The sequence below is a fragment of the Staurois parvus genome, unplaced genomic scaffold (assembly GCF_062004578.1).
Source record: "Staurois parvus isolate SC_StPar_1 unplaced genomic scaffold, SC_StPar_1.0 ptg000988l, whole genome shotgun sequence".
Taxonomy (NCBI): Eukaryota; Metazoa; Chordata; class Amphibia; order Anura; family Ranidae; genus Staurois; species Staurois parvus.
The window spans coordinates 2645271-2668830 of NW_028318784.1; the positions used below are offsets into that span (position 1 = coordinate 2645271).

General features: G+C 39.7%; 1 protein-coding gene across 3 annotated transcripts in view; it reads right to left on the reverse strand.

Moving 5' to 3' along the window:
* NCAM2 (neural cell adhesion molecule 2) overlaps nt 1–23560 on the reverse strand; it is a 515560-nt gene that overhangs the window by 58024 nt on the left and 433976 nt on the right. For all 3 annotated transcript variants that reach the window (XM_089657373.1, XM_089657374.1, XM_089657375.1), the window contains one exon: nt 2440–2620. In XM_089657373.1, the coding sequence (XP_089513499.1) occupies nt 2440–2620 (181 nt within the window). The remainder of the gene's footprint in view (nt 1–2439; nt 2621–23560) is intronic.

A 23560-nucleotide genomic window follows, 5' to 3' on the forward strand; every position in this document is an offset into this window, starting at 1 on the left:
GGGAGGGTATAACCCCTGTAATGTTTATTTTTTTATCTTTTTCCCATTGGAGATATTTACTTTTACTTTCTATCCCATAGTCAAACAGGAAGTGAGAGGAGATCCCTGCAAATTAAGAGAATTTCTTGGGGACCCCAGGTCACGAAAATGAGTGTCCCCTTTGGAAGATTTTGCCTCTGCTATTTTTCTGGGGACAGTCCAAAATTTGGGATTTTCTTTTACTTTCACTTTCAATGATAATGATAAACAGGACAAATAGAGAGAATGAATCCCCCCTGATGGGGGCATAGACAGAAAAAAAACTGATAGGTGTTCTAATCCATCTCCACTATTTCCAAATCTAAAAAAAAGTTGTGTCTATAGTTATATTTTAGGGTCTGCATTTACTAGACAGTTTGGGTGGTACCTAAGAAGCAGGGTGTAGTCTTTTTCTTCCTTTAGGATCAAGGTGAAATTAGTTTATTGTGCTTGTGCTGAGAGATGGCCTCAAGTATGCATGAAATCCTGTCTTTTAGTTGTTTACAAAATGTGTCTCTGAAGTCATCTCAAACTGGGCTTTTACAATAGGATAATGAGGAGATGGTGTGTTGTATTTCTAAGGAAAGAGAACCAGGCTGTAAGGGCCTTTAATGTCTTCTTTGGAAAGGTAGGGAGTATAGTCCTATGAACAGGGTTGGGCATTTGGTGAGCAAGGGAGGATGTTGGAGATTTTATTTTGTATAGGTCTGAAAACTGTATATGAAAAGCAAAAGCAAAGTTTGAAAAGCTACAAAAGATAGTACCCTGAGGAGCAGTATGTTATGTTCGCATTTAGCTTATGTCTGTATTAATGGAGAGTTCTACTGTAATAAAATAATATTTCTGTTTATTGTAGGATTGATCTACAATAGTGTGAAGCTCTGGCTGTTACTTTGATTTTGGTTTTAGTTTTTTGTTATTGGAGTTTAAAAATAAAGTGTGTCCTTTAGAAACAAATACCAGCAGTTGACAAGATCCACCTGCCAACAATAAGTCATTAAGAACATAGGAATTGCTTTTGTAGGTGCCCCAAGACCCTCTCCCTCCTTCAAACAACTACTGTTTTTTGGCTGCAGTGTCCAGGCCAACTACTTCTGCATTAGCTATGTTGCATAAAGACTGTTCACCAAACACTCCAGTTTTAGAGTGAATGTGAACTGGTAGCCATTTGGACCCAAATAACATTTATAATGCCCAGTAGATCAGACATCATTTTTTATCTTTAATCATAATCGTGTACCAATTTCCACATAACTAATATAAAATATATATATTTGTCAATAACTTGTCTTATATTGGTTAGTTTACTTTATTAGCTGCATAAAATATATGGATTTACTTATTTACTTGATGCCATTAACACCCAACTAAAGTTGAAGTAAAAATATTTACCATTGCTTTAGGAAGCAACAAAATGGTAAGCTGGTGGTGTCTTACCTTTTTTTTATTGCTTGTTTTGTTTTTGCATCTGGTACTGTGGGAGTTACAGAAAGATGGATTGTCACAATAAACGTATGTTATTTGTTTACATGCCAAAAGGATCTGTAATTTAGTTCAGTCATATGTGTGTTTCTTCCTGTTTTTGTGCTGGGAACTGGTCAATCTTTACTTGTTCATTTAAATTGTCTCCTTCAAACTGTACTACAGAAAATATGCCAAATATACAGATGAAATGCCCATAAGGTAGCATTTTTATTTGCCAAAAGATTTGTATTTCTGTCTATCCAGTCCTGATATTTACACAGCTCTTTCACACAGCACAGCCCTGCATGGCAGAGCAGGAGACATAAATTATCTGTGATGCAGTTAAATAACACATTAACTCCCCACATAATTTCTGGGCAGCGAAAAGAGAAGCAGCACACTAAAGAGCTCATCAATTTGTCACTTTGCTTTTTCCTCCTATTACTATGCTCATTGCATTGCAGCAATGCTGACTAATTGTGCTGCCTCTTCCTATATCGTATCCTCTTATTGTATTAAAGCATAAATACAAGTACTGGTAGGCCTCACAAGGTGTCTGCACACAATCACTGCACACTTGGTAAGATCTCTGACTTTAGCATCATTTTGTTTCGTACTTCAAGGTGTTTTAAAAAGTGCTACTAATCAAATTTCAAAACAATCCAGTCATTACCACATTCATTTGCAAAAAACCTTCAATAACACTAGTCCTAACAATGCTTATTTTATAAACAGTCTTTGAAATACAATTCCAAATTATTGACAGTATTCCCCTTAACATCATCCTTTACAATGTATCTTATTAGTGTTTAAAGGCAGAAAAGGTAAAACAAAGATAGCATGTTTGAAGAGATGAAATTCACTTATAGCAAAGGAATAACAGAGTATTAAAAAGACCCATAGAAATGCAACACATACATTATGTGGAAGCAACAACTGATGGGACAGTGCACATACCAGCGATAATGTTGGGTTTTGGTGGCATTATAAACTCATACATTGTTGGCTCAGATTGACCAAGCCTATTTGTTGCTATAATCTGAACTTCATATTCCATATTCCACTGTAGATGCTCTAGAACTATATGATCTTTATTTCCAAGAAACTTCTTCTCAAGCCACTGATCTTCTTTGTCTTTCTGTGGAAAAACAAACAGACTGTATATAGTTTATTCATTGAGGTATTTCATACTTAATCTACACAGTAAGAACTGAAAGACCAATTGACATATATGAAGGCATCAATACATGTACCAATTATTACCTAAACACAATCATTTTAAATTTGATTTGCTCAATGATTGCTACTTGAATATGCTATTGCTCGCATTCAAGGCTGAGGTATAATGAACAGCCAATGTCATATTCTGATCAGAAGATTTAGTCTCAGCTCAGATATGATATATTGCCAAAAGTATTGGGATGCCTGCTTTTACACGCACATTAACTTTAATGGCCTCCCAGTCTTAGCCCGTAGGGTCCAGTGTTGAGTTGGCCCACCCTTTGCAGCTATAACAGCTTCAACTCTTCTGGGAAGGCTGTCCACAAGGTTTAGGAGTGTGTCTAAGGGAATGTTTTATCCATTCTTCCAAAAGCACATGTGTGAGGTCAGGCACTGATGTCGGACAAGAAGGCCTGGCTCTCAATCTCCACTCTAATTCATCCCAAAGGTGTTATATCGGATTGCGGTCAGGACTCTATGTAGGCCAGTCAAGTTCCTCCATCCTAAAATCGCTCATCCATGTCTTTATGGACTTTGCTTTGTGCACTGGTGCGCAGTCATGTTGGAATAGGAAGGGGCCATCCCCACACTGTTCCCACAAACATAGGAGCATGAAATTGTCCAAAACGCCTTGGTATGCTGACACATAAAGAGTTACCTTCACTGAAACTAAGGGGCTAAGTCCAACCCTTGGAAAACAACCCCACGCCATAAACCCCCCTCCACTAAACTTTCCACTTGGCACAATGAAGTCAGGCAAGTACCGTTCTCCCAGCAAGCGCCAAACCCAGACATGACCATCAGATTGCCAGGCAGAGAAGAGTGATTTGTCACTCCAGAGAACACATCTCTACTGCTCTAGAGTCCAGTGGTGGCGTGCTTTACACAGCTGCATCCAACACTTTGCATTGCACTTGGTGATGAAAGGCTTGGATACAGATGCTCAACCATGGAAACCCATTCCATGAAGTTCTATACTCACTGTTGTTGTGCTAATCTGAAGGTCACATGAAGTTTGGAGGTCTTTAGCTATTGGCTCTGCAGACAGTTGGAGAATTCTGTGCACTTTGCGCTTCAGCATGCGCTGACCCCGCTCTGTCATTTTATGTGGCCTACCACTTTGTGGCTGAGTTGCTGTTGTTCCCAGTTGCTTCCATTTTGTTATAATACCACTAACAGTTGATCGTGGAATATTTAGTAGCAAGAAAATTTCACGGATGGACTTATTGCACAGACAGCAACCTATCACGGTACCGCACTTGAATTCACTGAGCTCCGGAGAGCGACCCATTCTTTCACAAATGTTTGTAGAAGCAGTCTGCATGCCTAGGTGCTTGATTTTATACACCTGTGGCCATGGCGATTATTGGAACACCTGAATCCAGTGATTTGGAGCGGTGTTCCAATACTTTTGAAAATATACTACCAGTAGTGACACTGACCCTAGCCAAATGCAAAAGTAGTGAAAAACAGTCAGAAAAGATGAGTAGGGAAACATGTCAGTGGCCTCAACCTGTAAAATCATTCCTGTTTGGGGGGTTGTCTCATTGCACCTGTTCATTTCATTAACACCAAAGCAGCTGAACCAATTAACAACCCCCTCTGCTACCTAACTGATCAGATCAATATCCAAGGATTTTAATTGACTTTATGCTATGCTCTGATTAAAAAGTGTGCCTTCAATTTTTTTGAGCAGCGTACTTAGTGTATCCAGGCAAATTATACCTTTTTTTTTAGCATTTGTGTTTTATTTTAATATTTAAAGAAAACTGCTTTAAAAAAGTTTAAAATATTATATTTTATTATGTTTTGAGCTTTATCTGATTATTTCTTACAAATGCACAGTGTGTATCACAGTGGTACAATGTGTGTGCATATTTGTTGTTTGTAACCATAGTAGGACCTTGAAACAATAGTGCACATTTTGCTTTTTAATACCTAAAACATACTGACTCTGACTCTAAACCCTGACCTTGACCCTAACTTACTCTTTCTTTCTTTCTTTCTCTCTCTCTTTCTTTCTTTTTTTCTTTTTTTTTTCCATTTTTCTCTTCCAGCAAAGAGAAAAAGATACAATGCTAGCCAGTAATGGACAATCACTGATCCCAGTTCCTAATCTTTAGTTTGAGACTCGCCAAGACAATGTGCAGTGGACACCCAGCACAAATACAGGAAAGTCCATATGTACTTTCATGGATGAAGACGCACTTCACTGAGGCCACATACAGTCAGGTCCATAAATATTGGGACATTGACACAATTCTAACATTTTTGGCTCTATACACCACCACAATGGATTTGAAATGAAATGAACAATATGTGCTTTAACTGCAGACTGTCAGCTTTAATTTGAGGGTATTTACATCCAAATCAGGTGAACGGTGTAGGAATTACAACAGTTTGCATATGTGCCTCTCACTTGTTAAGGGGCCAAAAGTAATGGGACAGAATAATAATCATAAATCAAACTTTCACTTTTTAATACTTGGTTGCAAATCCTTTGCAGTCAATTACAGCCTGAAGTCTGGAACGCATAGACATCACCAGACGCTAGGTTTCATCCCTGGTGATGCTCTGCCAGGCCTCTACTGCAACTGTCTTCAGTTCCTGCTTGTTCTTGGGGCATTTTCCCTTCAGTTTTGTTTTCAGCAAGTGAAATGCATGCTCAATTGGATTCAGGTCAGGTGATTGACTTGGCCATTGCATAACATTCCACTTCTTTCCCTTAAAAAACTCTTTGGTTGCTTTTGCAATATGCTTTGGGTCATTGTCCATCTGCACTGTGAAGCGGCGTCTAATGAGTTCTGAAGCATTTGGCTGAATATGAGCAGATAATATTGCCCGAAACACTTCAAAATTCATCCTGCTGCTTTTGTCAGCAGTCACATCATCAATAAATACAAGAGAACCAGTTCCATTGGCAGCCATACATGCCCACGCCATGACACTACCACCACCATGCTTCACTGATGAGGTGGTATGCTTAGGATCATGAGCAGTTCCTTTCCTTCTCCATACTCTTCTCTTCCCATCACTGTGGTACGAGTTGATCTTGGTCTCATCTGTCCATTGGATGTTGTTCCAGAACTGTGAAGGCTTTTTTAGATGTCGTTTGGCAAACTCTAATCTGGCCTTCCTGTTTTTGAGGCTCACCAATGGTTTACATCTTGTGGTGAACCCTCTGTATTCACTCTGGTGAAGTCTTCTCTTGATTATTGACTTTGACACACATACACCTACCTCCTGGAGAGTGTTCTTGATCTGGCCAACTGTTGTGAAGGGTGTTTTCTTCATTAGGAAAATAATTCTTCGGTCATCCACCACAGCTGTTTTCTGTGGTCTTCCGGGTCTTTTGGTGTTGCTGAGCTCACCGGTGCGTTCCTTCTTTTTAAGAATGTTCCAAACAGTTGTTTTGGCCACGCCTAATGTTTTTGCTATCTCTCTGATGGATTTGTTTTGTTTTTTTCAGCCTAATGATGGCTTGCTTCATTGATAGTGACAGCTCTTTTGATCTCATCTTGAGAGTTGACAGCAACAAATTCCAAATGCAAATAGCACACTTGAAATGAACTCTGGACCTTTTATCTGCTCATTGTAATTGGGATAATGAGGGAAGAACACACACCTGGCCATGGAACAGCTGAGAAGCCAATTGTCCCATTACTTTTGGTCCCTTATCAAGTGGGAGGCACATACGCAAACTATTGTAATTCCTACACCGTTTACCTGATTTGGATGTAAATACCCACAAATTAAAGCTGACAGTATGCAGTTAAAGCACATCTTGTTCGTTTCATTTCAAATCCATTGTGGTGGTGTATAAAGCCAAAAATGTTAGAATTGTGTCGATGTCCCAATATTTATGGACCTGACTGTATGTGCATACATTGGACAGCTAGGGGTTAAAGAGGAATTTCCTTACTCTGAAAAAGTCCTCTCATGTCCTGTCCTTAAGTGAAAGTAAATCTCATGAATGGTAGCAAGATAGCAAAACAAAAACCTGACAGAGGTTTTAACCATTTCCTACTCTTTAAAAAAATTGCATTTTAATGTACTTTAATTCACTATTTGAAAGGCATTTACTCTTTAGAGCTCCCTTGTTAAACAGCATAGGCATATCTGTACTGACATTGTTTAGGAAAATATTTATTATCCAGCTTACACCATACTTTTCAGGACATTCAATATACAGTGCTCTTTTTTCTTTCAAAATTTCACAGTTTTGAAGTTTTGTTTAAAAGCAACAGAAACCTCCAAAAATGTCCCAAAAAGATAGTCAACCCACATGGGAATGAGCTTAACTTGCAAAACAATGCAAATGAGACAATTATAAAAACTACTTAAAATTCAAAAGCATCTAATTCATAGATAGAAGATAAAGTGTAGTAGTACTTACATTATAAAACCAATTACATACAAGAGCTCCCTTTGGCCACAGATAAATTGAAAATAGAAAATTGTTGCAATTAATTGCATACTGTAAACAGCTTACTTTGCAGCTGGTAGAAAATGTTAGGAAAATATCTGTTATTTGACCAGGGCATGGACGCAGATATATATAGGCTGAAGCTGTAAATCAAATTGTTTTAGCTTAGTGCAGGTCAAAACTATATGAAGGCTATTGAGAAATACCGTGAGAATGAATGGAAATCTCAAAAAGTTATAATACAAGAAATAACAATAAAATGGATCATACCACAAATTAAAGCAATAAATATGTTTTAGTCTTTAATTTACCTATTTTCACATTTTACTAACTGTATTAAGCTGTAAAGAATAAACACATGAAATTTATATAATATATATTTATAAAATATATTTGAATTTAGTTCATAAGATCAGATAAACACCCCCTTTTATAACAAGTTGTTACTAGATGGATTAAAGATGTTTATTTATTAGTTCTATATTATCAGTCAGTGATTTAGAAGTTATCTTGAGAGTTTTCATTCCATATAAATTATCAGATATTCTTTTCTGCTCCCTTGGAACAAATGCTTCATCATACACTTTAAGAACTAATAGCGCTAAAAGGCTCTATTAGTAGGGAACCACTGCTTTCTGTGAATGATAAAGTATAAAGTGATTTCAGGTAGAACAGAAAATTGAGTTATATTGTGGTTTCTCAGGCATGTATATGTGTTAATAACACAATGCTGATGGTCCAGCTCGCAAAGTGATGCTGGGCATGGTCGACCATATCATGGCTGTATTTGGGAAGCTCAGGGGTGGGACCTATTATAGTCTCAGCTGAAGATTTTAATGGTAAGTCATACAGGATAAGCAATATGGGGAAAGAGCATAGAAAGAGATTATGTTACTCTTGTTAATACTGACAATCTATAATAAGCAGGTTATTTGTTTTGATGGCTGAGTAGTAAGCATTGGCCGGCCAGTTAGGCATTAGATATATACACAACTATATCCTCTTTCCCACTGCCCTATAGCAGAAATACATATATATACGTGATTTTGCATTTACGGGTAGGGGGCATGCATGAGCCACGGGCGAGCCCTACCCACGCCACCATTGGCTGCATCACCTGTCGATCACCGGGTCCCGGCCGATGATTCCCCGCCGGCACCCACTGATCGCTGTGTATCACCGACGGGGGAAACAATACAGATTTCTCCCCTGTCAGCTCCTGCACATGCTATGCAGAGCAATACAAAGCAATGTGCTTATACAGTAAAGCACACACAGAGTGATCAGTAAAACAGCACACAGTTAACCCTTTGATCACCTCAGATGTTAACCCCTTTCTGTCCAGTGTCATTAGTACTGTGTTAGTACTTTTTATTAGCACTGATCACTGTATTGGTGTCATTGAGGATGTCAGTCACAATCAGTTCCCCCCAATGTCAGAATGCTCACCGCATTCCCGCTACAAGTCTCTGATTGCCGCCATTACTAGTAAAAAAAGAAAAAAATTCCTGTATATATACACCGCCATTTGTAGATGCTATAACTTTAATGTAAACCAATTCATTTCCATGTATTGGGATTTTTTTTAGCAAAGCCATGGAGCAGAGCACATTTTGACCTAAATATATGATGTAATTTAATTTGTTTAATTTTTTTACTGGACATGTTTAATAGCAAAAAGTAAAAAATATTTTTTTTTCTCAAAATTGTTGGTCTTTTTTCTTTTTATAGCGCAAAAAATAAAAACCGCAGAGGCGATCAAATACCACCAAAAGAAAGCTCAATTTGTGGGAAAAAAGGACATACATTTCATTTGGGCACAGCATTGCTTGACCAGGCAATTTTCAGTAAAAGTACTGCAGCGCCGTATTGCAAAAAATGGCCTGGTCAGGAAGGAGGGTAAATCCTCTGGAGGGCAAGTGCATATTCTCTATTTAACAACAATCATCTGACTGCAGAGAAACATGCAGACAAGCTAGGCCTTACCCTGTGATAAACTGAGATATGAGGCTAGGGGGTGCCCAAAGAAATTCTATAAGCTATGGGGCCCTTGGCTAGACACTCAAGACACTACTGACTCTTCACTCTCACTAGTCACAGATTCTACACCTTATAGTCCCTCTACCATGTTTTATTCATGCTATACTATGCTGTAAATCTGGATCTGTTGTGCAGTACACAAAACACAGCAGTCATAAACAGGTTATAAGTCCTGCCTTTTAGTTTACCTGGCATATGGGTGAACACATTATTAATTTGTATTATGAAGTTGTACAGTACATTGTTTGAAACAGATTACAGAACGTTTGTTTACAAGTATATTCAGAATCCTATGCTGCATTCATTTTGAGTGTCTTTGTGTGAGCTTTGATCTCTCTGTATTCTTTAATGAATTATACTGTTATGTGTAACAATTTTATACACATTCATATGCATTATTACTAATATGTGAATGCTTCCTGCATATGTTCAATAAACAAAAACAAACATACAGAATCCTTTTTGTGTGAACAGTCACAAACGATGCAATTTATCTTGCAAGGGAACATAGTGAGTCTCCTATTGTTCTTTCATTGCCCATTAGCTAGGAGTATTTGCTGCCTGTACTCATAGCTAAGTGTCTTGACCATCCCTACCAAAATTAGCAGTATATAAAGATAGTAATCTATATTTAGCATACAGAAACCCCATCATGCTTTAAAGAACCCCTTCATCCTTTAAGGCGTCATTCATGCCATCGGCTGGGGATAGATACAAATAGGTGGTGGAGCCACGATTTTACTACCCTCCAACCACCCACCTAAAAGACGACATGCAGCTGTTTGGGATTGTACACATTCTGTGGCCATGGTGCTTTGCAAACACAGTAGAAATGTTACCCTCTGTTGCATCTGGTGGGCAATACTATCCCCAAAGCTGACCCATTCAAGTGAAACAGTAAACATTTGGGTAATGGTTCAAGTGCAATATTTACATGCAAAATCCCCATGCAGCTTTAAAAAATGGGCATTCAAAGTTATCAGGATCACCTCCTGATAGCCTGACAACTTCTTCTCTATTGAAAAGCAATCCACTGTGGATTGCTTTTAAGAGAGAGAGGCAAGGGCTGCCACCCATGTAAATTAGTCCTAACAGGCTGTGTTCGACATAAGGGATAAGCAAACATGACATTTTTTACACTTTGCTAAAATGTCTGATATTTCTCCCAAATTTTGCCAAATGCATAGGAGTCAATTGGAAAAGTGGATACAATAGCAACATAATCAAGATATTCTTGACTGACCTGCTAATCATGTGACAAACAATGAATGAGTTTTATAATAAAGTAAAGTTTTACAGTAAACAAACACATTATGAAAGAAAGTGAGAACAATGGTGATCCACAGGAAAGTACTTTGTGAATGATTGTGTCTACATAACACAGATCCCATTATAGCAAGAAAAGCTGGAACAGTGATGAGGACTGAGAAAGCATGGAGTCCTACACAAAGCCTTCTCTCAAAGATGGAGATTGAAAACAGCTGTGTGTCTAAAAAAACAAGCATAAAATGGGACAATCCACAGAAAAATCTAATTTGTTAATGTTTTCCAATCATCCCTATTAAATATGAGCTTTATATTTTTCTGAATATTCTTGAAAAACAAATATTGAATTATTATACTAATGCATGTATACATACTCCTTGAGTGTGTATTGCATGCAGGGCTGTCGTTATAGGGGTATCACCAGTCCTCCTGTATGGGGCTCAGGCAAGCAGGGCACCAAAGCAAGGTCTGGACAAATCTGATATGGGCAGGGAGGTGATTGGCATGACGGGGGGGGTCAATTACCACAACCGATCTCCTGTATGGCTTGCAGTTGCTGCAGAGACAGCAAGGGATCGGTTCCAGTAATTACCCCCTTGCCGCACCTATCACCATACCTGTGCACGATACCTATACCCCTAATGTCCAGGCCCCCCTGTGTGACCCCCCACCCCTGCAGCAATGCCAGCTTCTCTCCTCACCTTCCCACTGACAGCTGCATGCATGCAATAGTATCCTTCAGAATGGAGAGTAGGGAAAGAGTCCTGTAAATATGTCACATTTACCAGCTTCTTTCTTTCCTGAATGAACACAATTAGTGATGAGTACTGATCACTCACTGTGCTAATTCATTACGGAAGCATAGTAAACTTTTATTTTTGAGGGGGGGTCCTGTCAGGTTGGCTGTATGCGGCCCTGTGGTTTCTAACAGCAGCCCTGATTGCATGTGTTCTATCTTTCCAGTGTTGATTATCAGTTGATTATCAGTTTATCAATTTATCAGACTATCGCCTACTCTGCTCACTTTTAGGCGATGTCTGAAAACCTATCTCTTCAGGGAAGCTTATCCTGCCCTCAGCTAATAATGGAATCTTCTACTCTTCCAACCAGTCTATCCCCCACAGTTTTTACCTTTTGTACCACTAGCCCCTCCCTCCTAGATTGTAAGCTCCACGGAGCAGGGCCCTCCTATCCCTCTTGTATTGAACTGTATTGTTGCTGCATTGTCTCCCATTATATTGTAAAGTGCTGAGCAAACTGTTGGCGTTATATAAATCCTGTATAATAATAACAATAATCAGTTTAAATCTGGACCTAACATGGCCATCTATAAATCATTCATAAGCCATTATTCAACATTTAATTAACAAATCATTTCCTTTCAATTGCATTCCTCTTGTTTTTGATTAAGTGAATATTTGTTGATATAATTAAGAAAATTGGTACTTCCATAATAAGTGCTGTTGAATCAGCACACATCCATCTTTTACCTCATGTAAAATACACATTAAACTTCAGTTTATAAAGTGGCCAAATATATATTTTTCTATGTTAGATTTATGGTAATTGTGCATCTTATTTATATAACTTATTTATTTATTTATTTGCTTCTATCAATATAACATACCATTTAAATTTTGAAAAAATAAATCTAGTTTTACTATTGCTACTACCGTTTATGCTAGATATGGTGGAAGTAGTATGGCCAAACCCTAAACATTTGCAAATTGTTGATGAACAAAAAGAGTCAATTCTACTTTGTACAAAAGCAAATTACTGGCTAGCTAATAGACGTGCACTGAGGAAATTTTTGTTTCATTTTGTGTGCATTTGTTCATTTTCACTATGTTGACCTGATTCATTTTCAGAATTTGTTTCATATCTTCAGAGTTTGTTTCATACATTCATTGGTCTGAATGGATTAAAAAAATTTTGCAGTTTTTCCAGACGATTGGTATCTATTCAATATATTATTGAATCGGATGTTTGAATTGTAAGGATTCAATATTTTTGGACTCTAGTTCAACCAACCAAGAAATGGCATGAGCTGTTTGGACAATATAGGCTGGCATCATGTGCATTCAAATTAACAAATGGAACGAAATTGAGATCCATTTATCATCTGAATACGAATTATCAAACAAATTTGAAAATTTAGTTAATTTCCCCATGGCCTGGAATTACTATTGCATCATGTGATGTCATCCAAATGAAATGAATGAAACAAATTTAGTAATTTTGTTATAAATTTTTTTGGATTTGTTGACAGTAATTACTATGTCCATTCTGAGATTCTTATACATCCGAATCTCCAAAAATGAAACCAAAAAGCAAATCAAAACAAAATGAAACTCATATGTCTACTAGCTAAATCTACAACTGCCACGCCTTTGTAGAATGCCCAGTAGGGACACTTCAATAAATATTGCAAACAAATTACCGTAAGCAATTCAGACATAGTAATGCATGCACAAAAATTACAAGGCACATATAAACAACTATAAAATTCAACTGTAAGTAAGTCCATTACTCTAAATATATATAATTTTGATCAAGCACAGAATAAGTGTAGCTGTTAAACTCTGAAGTTAAGTAATGTATAGTAAATTCCTACTTTTCTAACAGCATTATTTGGAGCACAGTAGTTGATGTCAGACAGTTATTGTCACTTTTTCAACTGTGCAATTAAGATTTAAAGTGTAACAAAATGCTTAACAATTAATTCTTTACAATCTGTGGCTTTACAGACAGGATTATCTAAGCATATTATATTTTTAGCCAGTATTTAATTAATTTCTTGACATGACTTCCAATTTTTTATTAGCCTGCTTTTCCATATTTTGATCACTAAATTTAATATACGGTGTGTAAATGCTCATTTTATCAAGCAAAAAGATTAGCATTCCCTGACGGACTCTATTCTGACTGGATGTCATAAATGCTGGGATGCCCTGGCAAAAATTAGCAGTCTTTATATGTGATGTTTAACCCTTCTGTAGGGTTATCAATGCCTAGTTGCCCAGGAAAATTTAGCAGCATCAGTATGTCAGTAAATCCAACAACAATTTTAAGACTGGGCTACATACCTAATTAATTTGCATGATATATTTAAGAACTAGCTCAAGGTTTACTTTAGTACATTGATTAAATAGCTCTTTTCTTTCTTTTTTTTATTGTAGGCTTACAAATGATCTTTATTTTATTGGTAATAATCTGATTTAACAGATACAGTTGTGGCCAAAATTATTCAACCCCCACTGAAATTGAGTGTTTTGGCCAGTTTGACATTGCTTTTGATCATTCAGTCATCTTGCTTACATTTACATTAAAGAGGCACTTGTAGGTCAGACAAATATAACATAACAGTTATAATGAAATAACCACAAATGTCTTTTCTGTGCTCACAGCATTATCAGTTTTATTCAACCCCCAAGTGACATTCAATCTTAGTACTTAGTACAGCATCCTTTTACAGTTATAACAGCTTTTAAACGTGAAGCATAGCTTGACACAAGTGTCTTGCAGCGATCTACGGGTATCTTCGCCCATTCTTCATGGGCAAAGGCCTCCAGTTCAGTCACATTCTTAGGCTTGCGCACTGCAACTGCTTTCTTTAAGTCCCACCAGAGGTTCTCAATCGGATTTAAGTCTGGTGACTGCGATGGCCACTCCAAAATGTTCCAGCCTTTCCTCTGCAACCATGCTCTAGTGGACTTGGAGGTATGCTTGGGATCATTGTCCTGTTGAAAGGTCCAACGTCTCCCAAGCCTCAGGTGTGTGACGGACTGCATCACGTTTCCATCCAATATCTCCTGGTACTGAAGAGAATTCATGGTACCTTGCACACGCTGAAGCTTCCCTGTACCTGCAGAAGCAAAACAGCCCCAAAGCATGATTGACCCTCCACCATGCTTCACAGTAGGCAAGGTGTTCTTTTCATCATAGGCCTTGTTCTTCCTCCTCCAAACATAGCGTTGATCCATGGGCCCAAACAGTTCTAATTTTGTTTCATCAGTCCACAGAACACTATCCCACAACTTTTGTGGTTTGTCCACATGGCTTTTGGCATACTGCAGTCGACTCTTCTTATTCTTTGGAGACAGCAAGGGGGTACGCCTGGGAGTTCTGGCACGGAGGCCTTCATTACGCAGTGTGCGTCTTATTGTCTGGGCTGAAACTTCTGTACCCACATCTGACAAATCTTTTCTCAGTTCCTCAGCAGTCACACGGGGACTTCTCTCCACTCTACGCTTCAGGTAGCGCACAGCAGTCGAAGTCAGCATCTTCTTTCTGCCACGACCAGGTAGCGTTTCAACAGTGCCCTTTGCCTTGAATTTGCGAATGATGCTTCCTAAGGTGTCTCTTGGTATGTTTAACATCTTTGCAATCTTCTTATAGCCATTGCCCTTCCTGTGAAGAGAAATCACCTCTTCTCTTGTCTTCCTGGACCATTCTCTTGCCTTCACCATGTTTGTAACCACACCAGTAAATGTCTAGAAGGAGCTGAGTATCACAGTCATTTTAAAGCTGCCTAATTGGTGCTTATTATGCTTGATTGCTGCTCGGTGACATCCACAGGTGTTTTCAATACCTGATGGAAAGCACCTGTATGAACCTCTGTTCTTCAGAGTGGTAGTCTTTAAGGGGTTGAATAATTGTGGCAATGAAGAAACCACATAAGAACCATTTACTACTGTATTACATAAACAATTGATGTCATTTTAGTTGCATTTGGGTAGTTACAACGTCCTTGTAGGATTTGATTCTGAATACAATTCCAAATGTACACTATAGTCCCTAAACCCCTTTACAGCATTGGGGGTTGAATAATTTTGGCCACAACTGTATAGCTTTAAAGGCTAAGTTTTTTGGGCAGAATTTCACATAATTTTCATAATACTTAGAAGCATTTTCCAATAGTATTTCTGGCCCAGCCATCCCAGTGTGCTTTCCTCTCACTTACTTCATCCACAGGACATTTAATATTTGTCAGTTTATGTGAGATTTTGAATGGATTTTCAGATAGCAACATTTCCTGTCGATGGTCTCTGCATTCACTTCCTGTAGACCACCTCCCAGAAGCCTTCACTTCCTTGTTGCATCACAGAAAAAGGGTGTGGTTGGGTGTGTTCACCACTCTGGACCACACCATCATTACAATACTGCCTTCCTCCCACCAGCTATGTAGTACAAGGGCCTGTCTGATTTGATACAAATTGAACAAATTGTTCAGGTGTGTCCTCCTATTCCATAGTTCTGGTAAATCTAAAGGAAATTGTATAGAAATTGAATAGTGTATGGCCATCTTTATACAAGTACATAGGAGGGAGTGGAAGGAGACACTCAGTTGTCAGGCACCGTTCACTTCTCCACGTAGTGAAGACTCACATTCCCGCATGTGTTTGTTTTGGGCATTTTGGAGCATTTTCACTCATCACACATAGGGCAGCCCAATCACATGAACTGTCATACACACAACATCACCCCAGAAAAGCTCCAGAACTTTTTTTTGGAGTGGAACACAGTGCGTTATCACAGTTTTTGGTGTGTTTACCACACTTGGGGTGCCTTTAACATGTAATGACAACACAAACATAATGCACATTTGCAGCGTGTTTCTGAAATGCAAGGCAAAGCACGCATTTTTTCTATGCAGATTACTATACATCCAGAAACACACAGATGTGAATGGAGTCTCATTGTTCTGTGTAAATGCACCAATTTCACTTTCAGGCCCCATTCACACAGAGTAGAGGGAGTGCAAGTTTTTTGGCTCATTTTTCCAGTGAGACACATAGGGCAGCCTGTTGGTTCTAATGGGCTGTGATACACGTGGCAAAGTAGCTCGTGGGATATTTTGGCGTGATGTGTGTTGCACATTTTTTACTGCATGTTTCGCTGAATTTGTCACCCATTATTTCATGTGGCAAAAACTTGGGCTTGTTTCTGTGTTTGGTGTGCTTTTACGATTAATTACACTGAGAGTGCAACTAGGTAATTTTAGGTGTATAAAGGTGGCCATACACTATACTATCTGATTGTACAATCTCTGTAGGATCTATATAATAGGAGGACACAGCATCTATCCAATCACTTGGCCTGAGCCTGTCTCTAGAGATGCTGGGGTAGCCAGGCAAATGCACATGGGGAGAGATCCCAGGGATGCTGTGAAAAATAGTTGATGGGTGAAGACTGTGTACTAATGAGGTCAGTGCAGGATGTGTGTGCTAATGAGATCAGCTGGTAAATTGCTTCCAGGGCCCTACTGGCTTTTCTGTCTGCATTCCAGGAAATGAAAAATCTTTCTAAGACATTTACCAAAGGCTAAGGTAAGGCCTTGTTCTCCATATCAAAGAGAACGTGGATATTTTTGCAACTGAGGTACATTTATGGTATACTGGTGCATAGGGGAACTGGATTTTATAAATAGTCCTCCAGCTTTCATCACATGATCGGAAGCCATGCTGATTAGCTCCTGATTACAAAGTCCAACAAACAAAAGCCTTTTTCTTGGTGCCTTGCTTTTTAAATCTGTTCTTGGGGTTATTTGGGGCGCTAATTCAGAAAATTGCACTGTCTAGACTGCATCTACTCTAGTTTCTTAGATATGGTTAAATGTATACAATTTTTAAGTCAGTTTTTGAGAAGATCTTACTGATCAACTTAATCTTTGGTTACCTAATTTATACTTTGGCATATGACTTAGCACATTTAGCGAGAGTGCTTCCGCACTTCCAACTGTAATCTTATATTAGAAACATTGGATTCTAAAGTGTAAGTTATTAACTGTATTATTGTTATGGTTCTATAGGAGGTGTTTATATAATGCCACTCATATTATATAATTTTTGCAGATAGAGCACTGTAGAGGTTATGGTTACTTTATTATGTGTTTCTTTCATGCCACAAGGAGATTAAATAAAACACTACATTAAAATATATTTTGTACAGGCAACTAGAGGGAAGAGTGGCATTTTACATTTATGCTATATCTTAAAAACTAGAGTTGATAGGGAAAACTGGTGCCATTTTTGGATGATCAGTGGGTCAAATATACCCAAACTCAGGTGTACTATTTGAGGCACCAAAATGTGTGTTGGCCTGTGTCATTAGTCAGAACCTGAGCTGTCAGTGACAGCCAGAGTTAGGAGTTGCTCTCAAGGGCGAGAATGTACTGACCCCATTTACCAGCATGGGCCATAGTTGGTGGAAAAGGTTTAACGTATAACTAAAGGCAAAACTTTTTTTATTTAGATAAAGTGGAGAGGGATTAAAACACCTATCTCTCTTAGGGAGATTCACCATCTCTTTTAGTTCTGTTTACCATTATCAATGAAAGTAAAAGGCAATCCAAAATTTTGGGCTGTCCCCAAAACAGGAATAGTGGGGGTATCTTCTAATGTAGCACTAATTCTGGTGACAGCCAGGGTTTTCTTCAATTTCCCTCACTTTTTGTTTTGGCTATGTGACAGAAAGTGAAGGGAATTCCCCCCAAGTGGGACACAGATGGTAAAAATAAACTTTACGTTGGTTATAAACCTCCCTTAGTCTATTCAAAATGAAAAACTTTTGCCTTTAGTTCTACTTTAATTTGACAGTTGGTGCAGTGTTGATATATTTGGCAAATTTATCTGCACACTTGGCAACAAATTTTGTAACTTTCCGACATTCTGATAAATTCAGAAAATTAAAGATTTATGGAAATGATTAGAAATGTCTAGCACCATGCCATATTAGGTGTGTGTTCAGTTGTTCAGCTTTCATTAAGTGAAGATGTTGATCATCTAGTATGATTTCTGTCAATCATTTAGAACATATGTTTCTTATCTGTGAATTAAAGTTGGTTTTACTTGAAGAGTTTAAACCATTTCTTACTCTTTTTAGGATTCGTGACTCTTTGTCTTGTTCTGAGGACTGTAGTAAGTTTTGGATCATGGCTAGCTATGGATGTGTAATGTTATATTTTTTGAAAACTTCTGATCAAGAAACAAGAAAAGACAAACAAAAAATATTCAAATTCACTATACCAATGATATGAAGAAACATATTCACTGTGACAACTGCTCTTTTTGCTCAGGTCATGACGAATTTCAGAGTAATATTGGAAGTCAATTCTTCACTCTATCTAAAAAAAAAATTTAGTCTGAGATTTGGCATTACCAAAGGATTCTGCTGGTCAATGAGTAATTTTTATCATTGAACTAGCTGGATGAATTAAAGAAAAGCCTTGATTTCCCCATCCACATGTTCAATGTGGATGGGGAAATCCCTCCCACTGAGCTATTGTATTCTGACAGAGGGGAGACTTCTACCATCAGAATACACTGATCAGCACCACAAGCTATAGCCGGTGGTGGTGATAGAGAGAACATTTTCCAACAGGCTGATTGTACAGTCCCTCTGAATAATTCCAGGTAACCATGCATAGCCTGATGATGTCAGTACACTGTTCTTGAGTGTTTGCTGCCAATCTCTGCAGAGCTTTTCTTCCTAATCCATCCAAGCCAGCTAAGTATGCATCAATTTATTGGGTGAAGGATTGTGCATTCCTAAGTTTATTTGGATATTTTTTAATGTGCATGTTCTACTGCATCTCTATGGTCAATACATTACACATAGTGTAGCACTATGATTTCCTTCTGAGCTTTGATGGGTCCAGCAGCAGCTAAAATTTAGACCTCTCCACACCAGATTATAGCTACACTTGAAGGATGAAATGGCAGGTTTTATCCTTAGGAATAAACAAAGTGCTTATACACCTCATCGGATTTTAGAGGTCTAATGATAAGCATTTTCCATCACTAGAGGTGAAGGGAGTTTACTTTTGGAGCTGTAGCACACAGAAAGAGCGGCACTTGGGACACTTGATGATTTGTTGTTTGGACACGTATACAGCAATATTTATTGTTCTGTATTTAATTTCATATACTGTTTGAAATTTTTTGTGATATCACAGGTGTGATTGACATTTTTTATATGTCAAACTAGTAATGCACCTTTGAGTTTTTATATTTTTATGTCACAATGATTATGCTTATATTTATTTTTCTTTATGATTTTAGCATCATTTTTTCAGCACTATATTATACAAATGTTGAATCCTGATGAGAACCTGATGGGATTTCCCAGATGAAGTCACATGACCATGATGAAATACATTCAGCGGGGCTTAATGACATTATTGCACACAAACCAGGAAGTGGATGAAATTTCAGGTTTATATTCTGATACAAGCTGTTACAGAATTAAGGTGTTTTAGTAACATTGCAGATTACCTGGGAGCACTTAAGAGATGGGGCACTAATTAATGTGAATATTATTGAAGAGGAAGATACTCAGCTCTTTACAAAGGCAGAAAGCACTGCACATGCTAGGAAAATGGTAATATTGGGAGATTTTAGCTACCCTAAAATTGATGGGTGTAATGGCACTGCTGGAATAGTAAAGGGGTGGAAATGTAAAACCGCAATTTTACAGGACAGCTTAGACACCCCAATTGCTGGACCTGTTATTCTCAAACAATGTGGAGCTTATTTCACAAATTCATATAACAAAAACTCTGGACAGCAGTGACCTATACTATGATTTTTTTTATTTTTAGTTGCAAACAACAATCCCATACTGGAAAGATAAAAACACATCAAACACAACAACAGCGGGTGTGCATGCGAGGCGCTGCTGGAACAAACATTTCCGCCTGAGGCTCCACAGCACAGCGGGGAAGACAGCCTCCCGGACGTGTTTCCCAGGTAGACTTGGCCCTGCGATCAGCCTGGTTACCTTAGCAAAATCCCTGGCACCTGCAGGGATGGTCTGGGCAGCCGCCAAGCACCAGCCACAGGCGAAGCCAATTAAAGAGGCCCAGGCTTGGGCCACATCCAAAATAGCGACCGCTCCTGCATCTGTGTCAGTCACAGACACAACCATATGCAGCCCTTCAGGCTGCACAACCCAGATTCCGCTGCTCTTTGGATGATGAGTCAGACTCTGACCAGGGGACACCCAAACACACCCCCACCTTGCTTCTCCTGGGCTCCTCAAACAATTTGAAAGGATGCTGCGCAAAGCCCTGAAACAGACCTCGGACCACAAAACTGACAAGCTGTCTAAAGAAATTTGTGACCTAGAACACAGGGTAGATGACCTAGATGCCACTCTCGATACCCATTGTGACGAACTTGAACTCCTACGTGATGAAAACGTGACTCTACAGTCCAGATTGAAGGACTTCAAAAATAGGGCCCGCTGCTCAAATCTACGTCTTCACGGCCTCCTAGAATCCATCACGGTCGTCCTCTCCACAGTCACGGCCCTGTTCCAAGAGTTAGCCCTGGCAATACCTATTGAATGCCTTGAACTAGACAGCATTCACCAGGCGTTGACCCCACGTAGCCCAGATGGCCCACCATGCGATATAATCGTCAAATTTCACTACTTTCGCATGAAGGAACAGCCTCTACAAGCAGCCCGCACTGCTGGGCCCTTAACCTTCCAGGGCCATACCTACCAACTATTCAAAGATTTGTGCCCAGCTACGATTGCCAAGCATAGAGACGTGAAACCTCACCTCCAGGTCCTTCAGCAACAAGGAATAGCCTACAGATGGAGCTTCCCATTTGCGGTTCATTTCTCTTTTCAATCTCAGGACTACACCTGCAGGTCTCCTGACAACCTTTTCAACACGAGGAATCTCCAACTTCTCGCTGATGGTCTGTGTCCTGTTCTCCGCAAAAGTGCCGCACTTCTCACTCTGCCATGGGTCAGCTTAGCTCCTACAAGCGAGGTTGATATTCCTCTCCAGCTCCAGCTCCCCAGGACTCAATGGACTGAGGCTCGCAAATGCACCCAGATCTACCTTATTGCAACTCCATGTCTACACCTGAGACCGTCTTCCTCGGTCCCCCCCTCAAATGTGGACAAACCTCAGCCTCCCTGTAGGCTAATATAGCGCACCCCTTAGCCTGTCTCGGCTCTTTGGCCAATGACCACGCTTATAATGCCTAAGGTTTTTCTTTTTGATTTGTTATTGTTGTTATATATGTTAACAGTGGTGCCATTTGACATGCTTGGGAGGCCTGGACCCGGATGCGCCTGCGGCATCATACTACTTCCACATTTTCACATCCCTGATGGGCTGTGGTGGCCAGATGTGTTGCCTGGCCCTTGGACTTCCCAGACATCTCGGGAGCCTAGGCTCTTGCTATTCCAGCATGAGCCTGCCTACTTATGTTTTATGACTGGGATGTCTTCCCCCCTATGTTTGTCACCCACCACTAGCCCATGCAGTACTGGGTTTTTGTGCTGCCTGGGCTACCTTCATCCCCCAGATATATGCGCTATGTGGATGACCCAGGGGCCAAACTGTGGGCCTTTGTTGCCCTTTCTCATTCTTATCAGGTATTGTCTACCACTTACCCTCCCTCTCTTGCTCTCCTATGTGACTTCCTTTCTCCTTTCCCCCCTTGCTCAACTTCTTCTCTTCCCCTCGGCACCGTACTGTGCATACTGAACTAAGGGCTTACCTCTTTTTGGCAGATCATGCTTTCCCCCCATGGGTCCCTTGAACATCCTCATTCTGAATAGTCCACAGAAACGCAACAAAACCTTTCGATATTTTGCATCCCAAAAGGCACATGTCGTCTACCTACAGGAGACGCACTTTACTACTACTTCCACACCCAAAATTGTTGGTCCCCACTATCCTCAGGTTTTCAATACTTCCGCAAAATCCAAGTGTAGAGGAGTCCTTATAATCTTCCATCGCACAGCCCCCTTTACACTTCATACCGAGATCAAAGAGTCTGAGTGTCGGTACCTCCTCTTGTCGGGGCATCTCCTTAATTCTGATGTTACCATCATTACCTACTATGCCCCCAATTAGGGCCCGCTACCGTTCCTCTCCCACACAATGACTCATCGACTGACATAAACGTGGCACTCTGCTTGTTTGCGGAGACTCTAATTTCACATTATACCCCTTTCTAGACAAATCCTCCCAACTGCCTCTCCCGCAGTCCCCCAAAATCCCCTTTCAACAACTTCTACGTCATCACTCTTTAGTTGATACATGGAAAGAGCTTAATCCTGTGAAACTCCTATATACCTTTTATTCTCACCCCCACAAAACGATCTCACATATCAATCACATTTTCATGACTGTCGGTTCATCGTCTCGACTTCTCGCCTCCGACATACTCCCCATACCTTGGTCCGACCATGGTGCTGTCATCACATCAATCTCTTTATACCCTCACGCCAACTGGGTGGCAATGTTAAACACGCGGTCCTCCTCTCGTAATTGGCCTATACTCGCTACATCCTGTCCTTGGATATTAGGAAGGCCTTTGACACCGTCTTGTGGCCTTACCTTGACTTCATTCTCCGTTGTTGGGTTTTGGGACTCATTTTCTGTCATAGATTTCCTCCTTGTATTGTGAACCTTCGACCTGTGTCAAATACTTGAGGCACAAGTCGGCCTCATTTCCAATCCTACGCAGCACCTGCCAAGGTTGCCCGCATTCTCTGTTACTCTTCACCCTAGTCATTGAGCCTTGGGCCCTCTTAATAAGGGCCGACCCGGATATACGTGGACTTGAGTTAGGAGGTTCTCACCACACGCTTTGCCTCTTTGCTGATGATGTGCTTCTCTTTCTCACCTCCCCACTGACTTCCACTCTGACATTACTCCGGCTCCTTCAGTATTTTGGCCACATCTCTGGCCTCCACATTAGCCCCCAAAAATTGATAGCGTTAAATGTCTCCCTATCCCCGCAGAAGCTCGCCCACTTGCAACAGGTTCTACCATTTTCCTGGTCCCAAGAATCCATTCCCTATCTAGGCGTTAAGTTGACTGCAAGCACATCGGGCCTCTATTCCACCAATTACCTACCTATGCTAACACATCTTACTAGCCTCATGGTCCTCCTTACCATTGGTCTGGATGGGCAGAATCACTGTTGTGAAAATATCCATTCTTCCTAAAATACTATATTTGTTCAGAGTCTTGCCCATTCCAGTGCAGCACATTTCCTCAGAAATTTCGCAATGACAAGCTCACGAATATATCTGGGGTTCCACCCACCCTCGTATACCTCGCTCAACCATACACAAATCCAAGCTTCGGGG